The 12,949-nt window shown below is 49.8% G+C and overlaps 5 protein-coding genes across 5 annotated transcripts; 3 read left to right on the top strand and 2 right to left on the bottom strand.

The window, feature by feature from the left end:
* Positions 1-124: 124 nt before the first annotated feature.
* BO94DRAFT_566951 (phosphotransferase family protein) lies at positions 125-1,399 on the top strand (the record flags this gene model as incomplete). Its single annotated transcript, XM_025614592.1, has 2 exons — positions 125-154; positions 512-1,399. The coding sequence occupies 2 exons, from the start codon at positions 125-127 to the stop codon at positions 1,397-1,399; spliced, it is 918 nt and encodes a 305-aa protein (XP_025466298.1).
* Positions 1,400-2,356: 957 nt separating this feature from the next.
* On the top strand, positions 2,357-3,622 carry BO94DRAFT_519434 (zinc-dependent alcohol dehydrogenase family protein; the record flags this gene model as incomplete). Its single annotated transcript, XM_025610070.1, has 4 exons — positions 2,357-2,773; positions 2,835-2,916; positions 2,983-3,340; positions 3,439-3,622. The coding sequence occupies 4 exons, from the start codon at positions 2,357-2,359 to the stop codon at positions 3,620-3,622; spliced, it is 1,041 nt and encodes a 346-aa protein (XP_025466297.1).
* A 531-nt stretch (positions 3,623-4,153) lies between these two features.
* On the bottom strand, positions 4,154-5,404 carry BO94DRAFT_599227 (fasciclin domain-containing protein; the record flags this gene model as incomplete). The annotated part of the gene is made up of 3 exons (XM_025616305.1): positions 4,154-4,459; positions 4,527-5,121; positions 5,186-5,404. 3 exons carry the CDS (start codon positions 5,402-5,404, stop codon positions 4,155-4,157), a joined length of 1,119 nt encoding a protein of 372 aa, XP_025466296.1.
* Positions 5,405-7,871: 2,467 nt separating this feature from the next.
* BO94DRAFT_599223 (alpha-L-arabinofuranosidase B) lies at positions 7,872-9,419 on the top strand (the record flags this gene model as incomplete). The annotated part of the gene is made up of 2 exons (XM_025616304.1): positions 7,872-9,089; positions 9,164-9,419. 2 exons carry the CDS (start codon positions 7,872-7,874, stop codon positions 9,365-9,367), a joined length of 1,422 nt encoding a protein of 473 aa, XP_025466295.1. The 3' UTR covers positions 9,368-9,419.
* A 543-nt stretch (positions 9,420-9,962) lies between these two features.
* On the bottom strand, positions 9,963-11,237 carry sidJ (putative siderophore biosynthesis lipase/esterase). The gene is made up of 2 exons (XM_025614591.1): positions 11,129-11,237; positions 9,963-11,044 (listed from the first exon to the last, which is right to left on the bottom strand). Exons 1-2 carry the CDS (start codon positions 11,180-11,182, stop codon positions 10,019-10,021), a joined length of 1,080 nt encoding a protein of 359 aa, XP_025466294.1. The 5' UTR covers positions 11,183-11,237; the 3' UTR covers positions 9,963-10,018.
* Positions 11,238-12,949: the final 1,712 nt, after the last annotated feature.

The raw sequence follows: 12,949 nt of genomic DNA, 5'->3' as shown, positions 1-12,949 counted from the left end.
TATACACCAAACACCGAAGGACAACTATCACCACAGTAAACGGCAGCAATAATCAAGCATTGAAGAGGTACTATAGAAATCTAAGTAATATCCAGGGTTCTTTTCACGGGCTTTGGGTGATAAAATGGATGATAAGAGGTCGAGAGTGTCTGATGTGTACAACTAGAGGGGAGATCGGGTTGAACTCGCTGTACTCTGTACTCGTCCTTATACCTTCTAAAGAACGATTAGGAAGATATTTGTAAAAGTGAATCAGTCCCATAATCAGATTTATGAAAATTGTGCGCTGAATTGCAGGTGCAGAGGAATCCGGGGATCTGACCAATCACAGGGATTTCCGTGGCAACTGCCAGCGGGTAGTCTTCATCACATGATCATAACATACAAAGGGTTGGAAGCCCGATTTCTCTCGATCACAACTTTATGTTGTAGATTTTTCTTGAAAAAAATGACGAACTTACTGGTTCCACGTATCTTACTCCCAGAGTTTACCTGGCCACGGACTGTCTAGTATACGGTTTCTGAAAAGACTCCTGCGACACCACGTATCCCAGGGAAAACTGTCAGAAGGGCGTGGGGATTCCTTCACAGGGCGTTATTTTATCTTTCTCAACACTACTGCTCATGGTTTAATATCCCTTTCAACGCCCAGATTGTGCAATTACCATTTGGTCTTGTCATGAAATGGACAGACCGAACCAGCATCGAGGAAGCAGCAGCAGCAATGCAAATGGCAGCTGCTGCCGGAATCCCCGTTCCAAAATTCCTCAGTTGTGGCGAACATCCAGCTGATCCATTCAATCGAAGGATTTCCATCCTGATGACAAGGATACCTGGCGTGCCACTGGAGAACTCGTTTGATCCACTGCAAGTCGAGACTGAGGAGCCGTGGCTAAATGAATTGCGGACATGCGTACACTCCATGCGTCGATGGTGTCTTCCCAATCCAACCGCTATTTGCTCACCACTTGGGACCTGTTTACGGAGTCCTCGAATCCCTTCTCATATCATGGGACCGTTTGCAAATACAGATGACTTTTATGAATATCTTCTTACCCCGGCCTCGTCCCATGGGTTCGAATCGATTGTGGAATACAATCAAGTCTTGTCCTGTGCAAGAAGAATTCAAGACCGCCCTCATCGGATTATGTTTACGCATGGGGATTTCAAAGCCCATAATATTGTCGTTGATGATGATGGTCATTTATCGGGGTTTTCGGATTGGGAGTCGGCCGGCTGGTATCCGGAGTACTGGGAGTTTACGACTGCGATGCGCTTTGGGAGAGGGAGTTGGTGGTTTCAGGTGGCGGAGTGGATGGGGGGTGATCAGTATGCTGATGAGTTGGCTTCGGATATTGCCTTGAATGAGCTGACAGTCGACTCCTACATAGCGATGTAGCTGGAAGCTGGTCGAGATGCCCTTCTGGGAGCGCGTTCGCAGACGTAATCCCTCTGCTCTGCTGATACTTTTGCACTATGCCATTATTCTGGGATATTTTGACCGCCGGGCCTGGTGGATCCAAGGGTGGTCCGAGAGGCTTGTTCAGGCCGTCGAGATGGCGCTGACCGAGGAGGATAGAATGCAGTTAGACTGGGACGTCTATTTTGGGAGGGTGAGGGAGATGATAGAAAGAGTGAAGAATAATTTGACTTAGCTCCTGTTTTGACGAGAGATGTTTCATGTGTTGTATAGATTTAGATAATGGCGCGAAAGTATAGCCCCAGCGTTATGTTATACGGAATAACCGTGTCCGTTTATATTTTGCACTATGGGCTCAACAATTAGTTGAATCTTCATGGGAGAAAGGTCACTTGTAGGCCTCGAAAAAGCTACTGTCTATGAGCGCCTTCTCATGCTTTCCAAGCCGATTATGCCCCTCTATTGGAAGAACGCTCGAGATGAATTGGGTTAGGTGAGGTCACAGAGGTTAGCCTGGACACCCCCATAATCAGACCCACTATGACTGAATAAGTGCAGATGGAGTTTTGAGTTCAACACTAAAGTTCGTTCCTTTAACCCGGACCATCCCACCCGGATCCTGCGTATTTAATTCCATGAAAGAGTGGAGAGACTTCTCCATAGGCGAAGAGCCCCCCTAAGACCGATTTTGTTCCCATTCCGTCCAACTACTTCAAAAGTGATACACAAATTCTCGCCCGCCCACCACCGGCGAAAAGGTGGCAGGCCTCCACAAATAGATGAAAAAGCAGTGATGTAATGGATTGATAAGCAGCCAAACATCTTATTAAGTGGCACGGTCAAAGAAGCGAGATGTGTACCGGGCACTATATAAAGGATGGGTTGCCGCCGACTCAAACCTGTGAGCTCATCTCGCCCAAGTTAGCAGAAACCACCATGTCCATCCCCCAGACGTACAGAGCATTCCGGCGCTCTGCCGATGGATCGTCCCTTGAACTCGTGCAGGAGGAATTACCATCACTCCTTCATCCCGAGCAGGTATTGATTCGGATCCATGCCGTGTCCCTCAACTACCGAGATATTGCGATGATGACCGGAAATTATGCTGCAGTGAAAGACAAAGGTATTCCAGCCTCTGATTGCGCTGCAGAAGTCATCGCCATGGGATCGAATGTGTTAACGTTCAACGTGGGCGATCGTGTTGCGCCGATCTTCGATTTGAGCAATGTTACCGGCACAGAGGAGGAAGCAGCCATGAGACTAGGTGGCGATGTCGATGGGGTCTTACGAGAGTTTGCGGTCTTTGATCAGAGAGAGCTAGTACGCCTGCCTGATCATCTGTCTTGGGAAGAGGTGAGAATTGACTCCAAGAAACTCAACTGGTACATACTTACATTCTGACTGCTAATGATAGGCTGCTTGCATAACATGTGCCGGAACCACTGCATGGACGGCTTTGAATATGCCACGGACGAATGGTACAGCTTTGCTTCAAGGTACATTATATCCTACCAGGTTATAATTCCAAAATATTCAAAATACTGATATATGCTTCTATCCAGGGACCGGCGGAGTAAGCATGTTTGCCATTCTAATTTGTTTAGCTGCCGGTATCCACCCAATTATCATGTCTTCCTCCGACGACAAACTCAGTATAGTGTGTTCCCTGGGTAAGGCTGGCGCCGTGGATACGATTAATTATCGCATCCACCCTCAATGGGACCAAGAAGTGCTTCGACTCACCAACGGACGCGGCGTCGATGTCGTTATCGAGAACGTGGGGCAGACGACTCTATCTCGAAGCCTGTCATCGCTCGCTAAACGAGGCACCGTTTCCTTGGTCGGCTTTCTAGGAGGCCATTCGGTGGATCAATATCCTAATACCATGACACCCCTTCTGGCCAAGCAAGCGACAATGAGGTGCGTGTAACCCATATACCTTAATCAAACCGGGAAATGGCCTTAGAAGCGATTTTCTTGAGGCTTCTATGAAAACTAATCCTGCTTATTGGTCACAGAGGACATATCGTGGGATCTAAAATTGATCAACAGAATCTCTGCGATTTCTTAACAGAGAAGAACATACGACTTGATCCTATTATAGATAAAACATCGTTTAGCTTTGAGGAGTCGCAGGCGGCGTTTGATTATCTATATGCCGCCAAACATATGGGGAAAATCGTTATCAAGATCAGTCATTGATCTATGCCAAGGTCTCATGCCGATGGAGCCTCGCTCGTCAGGTTGGTGCAATAATTTGGTTATTTTAGATATGTTAAGTGGAAATACTATTGCAAATGGACTAGAGGGAAACCTGGACATTTTGTGTTATATTCTCCGATATGGCTTCCAATTATGTTAGGTCCAGGCGCATGTCTTACCATAATGACGTTGGGCTTTGCAGCGGCTACCCAACCCGACAATTCTTCAACGAGTCGGTATTCCCAGTTCATACCTCTATAGTCTATATCAGATCGCTTTTTGATATGTATCGAAACATCTTCACCACCGGAATGTAAAGTGAAATTCTACTCAAATAGAAAAAGAAAACAATATACTATTAGAAGGTTGGGTGATTTTTCCATTTTTCTACATATATCCTTCTCCCTTATAAAACACAATTATGCAAAGTTCCAAAAGGCACGACAGTAATCAACATACTAAAGTCGAAAGAGTGTATACTTGGATGAATACGCTAGCCCATCCGGATCGATTGACTACCTCTTGCAATTGTTCACACCCACTCCAACATCCCAAACCGGTCAACCGGACCAAAAGCCTCATATAACGGATCCAACCACCGATCCACAATCCACAAATACCCATTTGAGGTCTCTACCTGGGTGACGAGGCCCGCATTCATGATGAATATGGCGCCGTTTGACTGAGTCACGGTGAGGTTTAGCCCTGTGATGTCGCTGGTCACCGTCAGAGGACTATCGAAAGATAGCCCGGAAAGCTTTTCCCCGTTGCTATCGAGCCACCCGTATTGCCACATTAGAGTGTTAAAGGGGCTTTTGTATGGTGCTACTAGGGTGTCTTTTCCTTCCGGTTAGTGGGTAGATTCCATGATTTTCATATAGGAGTAAATAGTGGTATAACTTACGGAATACAGGAAGGATTGTAGGCATTAGATCATAGGCTTCGTTATGCGGAGCCACGAAGAACTGCTTCTCGTTCGATTGTGTCGATAGTCGGCGCAGGGTATCAGGGGAGTTTATCTTGAGGATCTTCGATGAGTTCACGAGGCGGGAGTCGGTGGCTAAGAGGCCACCAATAGTCAAGTTCGTTGTCTCCATTGTGGGTTTGGCGGTTCGATTACTCGGTCCTCCGCCGTAGATTAGGAATGGGTCAATGACCTGATCGATTGTATGGATTAGGCCATTATCTGCCTCGATGTCTGGTGTTACGATGGCAGCCTGGTCATCGATCTGGACGGTGCAGTTGGAGGAGGTCCTGGAGTCGATGTAATACCCCTGGACGGTTTTGGTTAAGATACCGTGGTGGTATTGCGCCGTTGTGTTGGATAGTTGGAGGGAGGTGGCGATGCCTCCGGCCCCTTGGGTACTGATTATGTTGGTGAGGTCGGAGGCTGTGAGACGGGCTTCGATGATGTGGGTGCGTAGGAGGGCTTCAGTTAGGGGGTAGGCTTGTTGGGTCATGAGGATGTCGAAGATGGGTGCAGGGATTTTGGACCATGCCTGTGGGGTTCATTGATCAGTTATGTTTGGTGAGGTGGGGATTGGCAGGTGGAGGGAGACTTACGGCGTTGGTGGGGGCGAGGAAGGTGTAGTTGCGTTTGTCTTCGTCGTAGTTGTAGCGTTTGGTAAATAGTGGGTTGATCTCAACGATGCCGCCGGTTAGGTTGTAGACGTGGGCGTATGTGGATAGTTCGGGAATTTGGAGGAATGTGTCCATGAGGGGGGATGCTAGGATGTGGGTGATGATTGCAGACAGTGCTGCGATTGTTGGGAGGAGATGCATGTTGGTTTGGGTGTGTGATGAGGATGTATGTGAGGGAGGCTTGCTGGTGGTTAAGGGTGTGTTGATTCTACTACGATCGATTTGGTTAGTTTTTATATACAGATACAACTGAGTCGATATCAATATGAGAATCTTAGATTGCCGAGAGCAGGGCTTATTTCCAGCTTACTGCGGGGAAATATTCCATATAATTGGATTAAATGGGTTGCGATATCAGAATCGGTCTTAATTCCCGCATCCATCTTAGTGATGACATTGGGGTGAGACGAAGCAAACATCTATACTCAATACTATTGGTCGATCCGAACCATGTAAGACAGATGACCGTCCTTGTGATACGTGCAGTGGCCCATTCTCGGGGGGCCTAATGCGTTCTCGAACATGAAAAACCATGACATGCGTGTAGTCTGTAGTTTGTAGATGATACCAGTGGGTATCCGGCAGAAGGTCTCTCATGATCTATTCACGGCCTTTGGTGACAGGTATATGAGGATGCCAACCTATCGGAAGGGAGGGACCAGTGTACAGTGTACAACGCGGTCCTAGTGATGAAATAGACAATCAAGAAGACATGTCTCACCTCCAGAAAGCAAGACAAATGCATTCGAACTATCCCTGAAATGATGCACCTGCAACCCATAGATAATCTATATATATAAATCTACTGCACTATGTCTACAAACTTAAAAATAAAAACCACTATATAAAGGAACGATGTACCTTCTAGATGTCTCATGACCGGTGCAAACTCTCCATAAGGTCTAAAACCAATCCTTCGAGTCACCCTAGTTCACAGTTGAGGGTTACCACGTGGCAGTGGCTCCTGGTTGCCTGAAAAATCCATTATATCCGAACACCGGATTCGCTTATGCTTGTAATGCGACATTGCGACCGGGTACTATGCATAATGCAGTCATCCTTGCTCATGACTGGGGCGGGTAAGTCATTCTCCGTAGCCGGCTCGTTGCTGACTATGCCAGCTGCATTCCATATTCGCAGTGCATCCTGTGCGGATCTCAAGCTGCTCAGATTGTTTTTCTTCCCCAGTCCGGGGAAATAACCTGCATTACGACGTCATTTGTGCAGTTATATTTCTTTCCACAGGCATGATAGAAGGACGCTTGCCCGAGTCCGCGTCTTGCGATGTCTCCCACTTACAATGAGAATGAGGCATATTAACCCTAGCCTGTTACCGATTGCTAAAGCTAGCACGTACCGCCCCAAGCATGCTACGCTTTGTTCTGCGCTCTCTTCGTCAAATCTGGCTGTGGATACTCTGGGGAGGCTCTACGGCCGAAAAAGCGGGAATCCAGCCTCAACAAATATATATCGGGGCGACGACCACTCACTTCAAACTAACCTGGCAGCTCATCTAACAAGGATTGGCGCTTTCATAGTTACCTACACTTCCAACGCTGGGCTGACGTTACTGCTCAGTCACTGATCTACATTGGATGTTGAGAGAGTGTACCTGATTCTTCCACGTGACCACATCGGGTCGATCAAGTCAGTGCTTCACTCGTTCCTGACGATCGAAATACGGAGTGTCGATCAGGGCGATGAGACGGCTAGCTATGTGGTACAATTGCTTATTGATACATATAGCCACTTACTAAAAATCAGGGTCAAGATGTCAATCGGTAATCCAAACATATGTCGTCTGGGATAGCCTACAGCACCGGAGCATTGAGGCATTAAGCATTCACTTGCTGAGAGGTGTCCGGAGTACTCCGTCCCCACAGGCGAACCAGTGGCACGGGCTTTACCGTGCAGAAACTCTACCTCTGAAGATGGCGATCCAGGAGAACCTAGTGACTGGTCCCATTTTGGATACCGAGGAACTTCGCTTCGTCATATGATTGACAAAGACAGCAAGATGGCATGATTTTACCAATCATGAGATCTGTCTATAGTCCAAACAATTGTCTGACATGATGGAAGGGCTTGCTTTCTGACAATGTTCGAGGAGATGAATGGCATTCATTGGTTTGGCCACACCCCTGTCTGCCACTGCAGGAATGTGCAAAGGCAACCACATTCCACCACGCGGCATTCACGGGAATTCCTCTAGTTTGCTCACGGCACTTTGAGTGGAGGTTCCTGGGATGCTGCATGAGTGTCAGGGACGATCGCAATTTCGTTCCGGGGCCCCGCACCCCAATGGGAAAAACCCCGGCGGCACGGGTGCAGGTCAGCCCTAGACACGGGCATTCTGCGAGCCCTGATATCTCGTCTGCGGGGTATCTCCCCTCACACATTGGAAGCCCGGCGGAGAACCTATTGATGGCATCACAGGTGACTCTTCATCCTCCAAAGGATTTTCACCTTATCCCGAGTTATTGGAGGAAAATCCTCCACGGCAGTGAGACATGCCACTTTTCCCATGCACGAAGGTTATAAATATGTGGCTCTATCCCTGCGATATCCTGCTCGACTACTGCTTACCACTGTCTCAACGGTGTCTAATATGTTCTCTCGACGAAGCCTGATTGCCCTAGGGCTCGTGGCCACGGCCACCGCTGGTCCCTGTGATATCTATGCCGATGGCGACACCCCCTGTGTTGCTGCGCACAGCACCACTCGTGCCTTGTACAGTTCCTTCTCTGGTGCCCTCTATCAGGTGAAGCGTGGTTCAGATAATGAGACTACCACCATCTCGCCGCTGTCCGCCGGCGGTGTCGCGGATGCCGCTGCCCAAGACACCTTCTGTGCCAACACCACCTGCCTCATCACCGAAATCTATGACCAGTCCGGCAACGAGAATCATCTCACCCAGGCCCCTCCTGGTGGTTTCGATGGCCCGGATGTCGACGGCTATGACAACTTGGCCAGTGCCATTGGTGCCCCTGTCACCCTGAACGGCCAGAAGGCATACGGCGTCTTCGTCTCACCCGGTACCGGCTACCGCATCGACAAGGGCAACGGCGTTGCCACCGGGGATGAGGCAGAGGGCATGTACGCCGTCCTGGACGGTACCCACTACAACGGAGAGTGCTGCTTCGACTACGGCAATGCCGAGACTAGTAACACCGACACGGGTGCCGGCCACATGGAGGCCATCTACCTTGGCAACAGCACCGCCTGGGGCTATGGTGCCGGCGACGGTCCTTGGCTCATGGTCGACATGGAGAACAACCTGTTCTCCGGTGCCGACGAGGGATACAACTCGGGCGACCCGAGCATCTCCTATCGCTTCCTCGCGGCTGCCGTCAAGGGTGGCCCTGACGAGTGGTCCATCCGCGGTGCCAACGCCGCGTCCGGGTCCCTCTCGACTTACTACAGTGGCGTGCGTCCCGACTACACGGGCTACAATCCCATGAGTAAGGAGGGCTCCATCATTCTGGGTATCGGTGGCGATAACAGCAACGGCGCTCAGGGTACCTTCTACGAGGGCGTCATGACCTCGGGCTACCCGTCCGATGCCACTGAAAATTCGGTCCAGGCCAACATCGTCGATGCTGGATACGCCGTCACGTCGCTGACCAGCGGACCCACGCTCACAGCAGGAGACACCATCTCCCTGCGCGTCACCACCCCGGGCTACACGACCCGCTACATCGCCCACACTGACACCACCGTCAACACCCAGGTTGTCTCTTCGTCCAGCAGCACCACTCTCCAGGAGGAGGCCAGCTGGAAGGTGGTCACCGGTCTGGCCTACAGCGGTTGCTTCTCCTTTGAATCCGTCGACACCCCGGCAGCTATATCCGGCACTACAACTTTGCCCTGCTGCTCAATGCCAACGATGGCACCAAGCAGTTCCACGAGGATGCCACCTTCTGCCCGCAGGCTGCTCTCAACGGAGAGGGCACCTCGCTTCGCTCCTGGAGCTATCCTACCCGCTACTTCCGTCACTTTGATGATGTGCTGTATGCGGCCAGCAACGGAGGCGTTCAGACATTTGATGCTACTGCGTCGTTCAACAATGACGTGAGCTTTGAGATTTACACTGGGTTTGCTTGAGCACCAGAGTGCCACTGATAGTATGTAAATAGACATTATTGGTGGTACGTAGGACTACTGTATATAATTGTCTCTTGACTCAATGAATAAGTTTATGCTTTATTACAGTTTCTGTAAATCATCACCCACAGCAATTACTATCGTCTAGAACCTGAGGTCATACGCGCAGATCATGGAGTAATTGAAAGAGCAAAGGAACCAATGTCAGAAGTGATCAAACCGAACACTGTCTACGGTACAGTTAACATGCTGGCATCTGCAAGATGACTATACTGAGTAACCCCACTGATAAATCGAATAGAGTACGCTGCAAACATCACATCATTATCACTACGATCAATTGCCCAGCCCACAGCTAGTCTGATAGAAGTAGGGCGAGCACAGCAACAGCACCGCCAGCATCAACCCATACTTGACCCAGTCACGGCCCCGAGCATTGCCTGCAGCATTGGCACTGCCAGACTCCAGATGACCAGCAACTCTCCACACATCCTGTACCACCTTATCATCCCCCAACGCTTCTTCTCCTCCATCCCCTTACCACCACCCCCCACAACGAATTCCATTTCACCTTCACTTCAAACAGTCAGAACCACTCAATTCAAGCTCACAAAAGAAAAGAACCAAGACGAAAAAAAAAAAGGATATCATTTACACATTCAGCACCATCCTCAAATACCCCATAACCTTCTCCACCAAAAACCGTCTCGGCTCCGCCTGATCATCATTACTCAAGGCATGCGACGCATTGGGAATAACAGCCGTATGCTCATCATCCCAAATCTCCCTCCCATCAACACTGCCCCGATTCGTAATCCCCTTCCACTTCCTCAACAACGCCTCCTTATCCACCCAATCCGGCACCGACTGATCTTTCCCAGAATGCAACACCATCAGCTTCCCCCTCAACAACCCCCCCTTCCCCACCATCCCAAACGTCCTCTCCAACTGCTCATCCCCCAAATCCGAACTAAACATATCATCCTCCCCGGGATTCTCGGGACTATCCGGACTCACCAAACTCAACAACCGCCTCGCACTGAGCGGCGTGTTCGCCGGATACGCAAACGAAGTCAACTCAATCGGCAACATCGTATCATAAACCCCGCCCTTCCCACTCAACCTCTCCCGTTCCGCCTCCCTCGCCATCTTCACAATCTTCTCATAAACCTCCCGACACTCCTCCCCACTCTTCCCCCCCATCCCATTCTCCAACACCCACCCAATCGCCTCCCGATCACTAACCGGCGCTTGCATAATCGCCCCGTCCAGCGGAACCCGCACCACATGCTCCAAATACGGATCAAACGCGGGCTTACTCGTATGCGGATTCGGTCTCGACAGGTAATGCATCACGCACTGACTCCCCGTCGAGTGTCCCATCAGCACGATCTTCCCGTTTCCGTCCGGGTACTTGGATTGCTTGTATTCTTGGATGTAGCGGATACATTGGGCGATTTCGTCGGTGTCGCGGTCGAGGTGGCCCAGACCCCAGGATTGGTAGGAGGAGGTGAGGTTGAGGGTGAAGAGGGACCAGGGGGTGGATTTTAGGGCTGAGGCGATGTCCGCCATGTAGGAGGTTGTGGCGAGGCCGTCGCCGAGACCGCCGACGAAGAGGAGACTGTGTGGTTGTGAGAGGGTTTGCGTGGTGTATTCGAAGGTTACGAGGGTTTCGGTCTATTTTTGTTAGTTGGGAGGAGAGGAGGGGGTTGGATGGTGATTAGGGGGGTTGGAATGGGAGGGATTTGGGGGGAGACGTACGTAGTGGTGAAGAATACCGGGCAGTCCGCCCTTGGGCCAGAATTTGGAGTACATTGTGTTGTGTTGTGTTGCGTTGTTGAGAACTAAGCTCTGTGTGTGTGTGTGTGTGTGTGTAGAGAAAGTAGTGTAGTGTAGTTGCAAAAACCAAAGGCCAAAATCCTTCCACAATCAACCACCCCCCTAGCAGACTTATGTACTATCAGGTGGATGGTCGCGACGCGAAACGCCTATCAGCGGAAGTAAAGTATTTCCGAGATCGGATGCCTCGGCAATCACGACACTACACTACGATGCTTAGTTCCGTGGTTTGGGATTGTGGGAGTGGGAGTGAGGCCGGAAATTCGCGACCCGATATTAACCCTCCCTCACTCACTCACTCATCTGGGGCGAGCTTTCTTCTTGGTGGAATTGGGAGTGGATCACTGTGTAATCAAGTAAATAACGCAAGTATGCGCTAGTACCTGGTAAGGTGGGTGGGGCTATGGGCCAAATGATTGATAAGACTAATCAGATCAGATAGTCCATGGGCATGCAGGTCCACTGCGCTAATATGGCGTGTGTTGAAACAGGGTTAGGAGTGTGCGAATAATCCCTCAGCAGAAATTCTCCGAGGCGTGGATGTGGTGGTGTCAATAGGTGTGTGTGAGTGATAGATTGGCAGGGTTGTGGTGGTAGTCGCTGTAAGCGAGTTGGCTTGGTGGGTTAGGTTCTGATGTTGGGCCTTGGGATGGTTTATGATCTGATTATTATTTCATCACGATTTCGGTGAGTTGTTCGGTTGTGGGCGAAAATATTCTGTGGGTGTGGGTGGGGCTGGCTCTCCGGGTCGTATGATGGTCGGATAGGATCAAATCTCGCCGTAGCCTAGAAGAGCGTCACCGAGATAATCTAATCTGATTGCGGTTCACCTATGACCGAAGTCAAAGTACGGAGAGGTGATGGGAAAATCGAGCAGTCCAATCCACATTTTGGATGAACAGCGGGTTGGAGCACGTGGCGTTCATCGGTACGGAGGATTGTGTAACTGATTGAGTTCTGGGTCGGGTCTTCTTTCGATGTGATGTCGGGATTGTGGGCGGCTGGTGGAATTCTAGAGATTTCGAGTGGGATTCTATCGAAATTCTTTTCAATGCATCTCTTACTCAGATCTACCTTTGTCATTGGCATAGGAGCCATTCTGATACGCACAGCAAGACTGCTAAGACTTTTACCACGCAGGATAAAAGCTTCCGAGACAGACGACATCCTGCCTCAATGCTACCCGACGGCTACAGCCGCCGGTGATTTCTCTCCTCTCTTTTTTCTTTTTTTTTTTCTTGCTTTCTTTTCCCGCTGCCAAGTGGTCACAAATACAATAGCGTAACATTGTACCGTAACTTATCTGTCCTGAAATACGTCGACCCACCTGTCCAGTAACATCATGTAATACCATATTTCAATACAATCCAATACCCAGCTAGTTACGTATCCAACACCAAGACATCATCCACCTCAGTTATCTGATTGACTCCACCGATTATATTCTCACCATCAAACTACAGCATGCACATGCCCACCAGAGCTACGGAGTATTGTGACTCATTCTAACATCTCTGCAATCCACGAACCGTGGTCGCAGTCCACCCGCCAAGGCGAGTTATCTCGGATCAGATAACTTTCTCGGTCACAGAAGGCCAAATTGCGTGTCTCACTAGTCCTCGGCTAGTCGCTTGGCGTGGTCCGTGCCGCCACAATTTGTCCGATGTTGCAACGGCTGTCCGTTGTGCTGCACACTGTATACCCGCTCGGTAGATGCAGTGAGTCCACAGATTTCCCGCAATG

Source organism: Aspergillus sclerotioniger (assembly GCF_003184525.1).
Source record: "Aspergillus sclerotioniger CBS 115572 chromosome Unknown BO94scaffold_18, whole genome shotgun sequence".
In the NCBI taxonomy this organism is placed as follows: domain Eukaryota; kingdom Fungi; phylum Ascomycota; class Eurotiomycetes; order Eurotiales; family Aspergillaceae; genus Aspergillus; species Aspergillus sclerotioniger.
The sequence above is the reverse complement of the archived record's forward strand: the minus strand, read 5'-3'. Positions and strand labels throughout refer to the sequence as shown.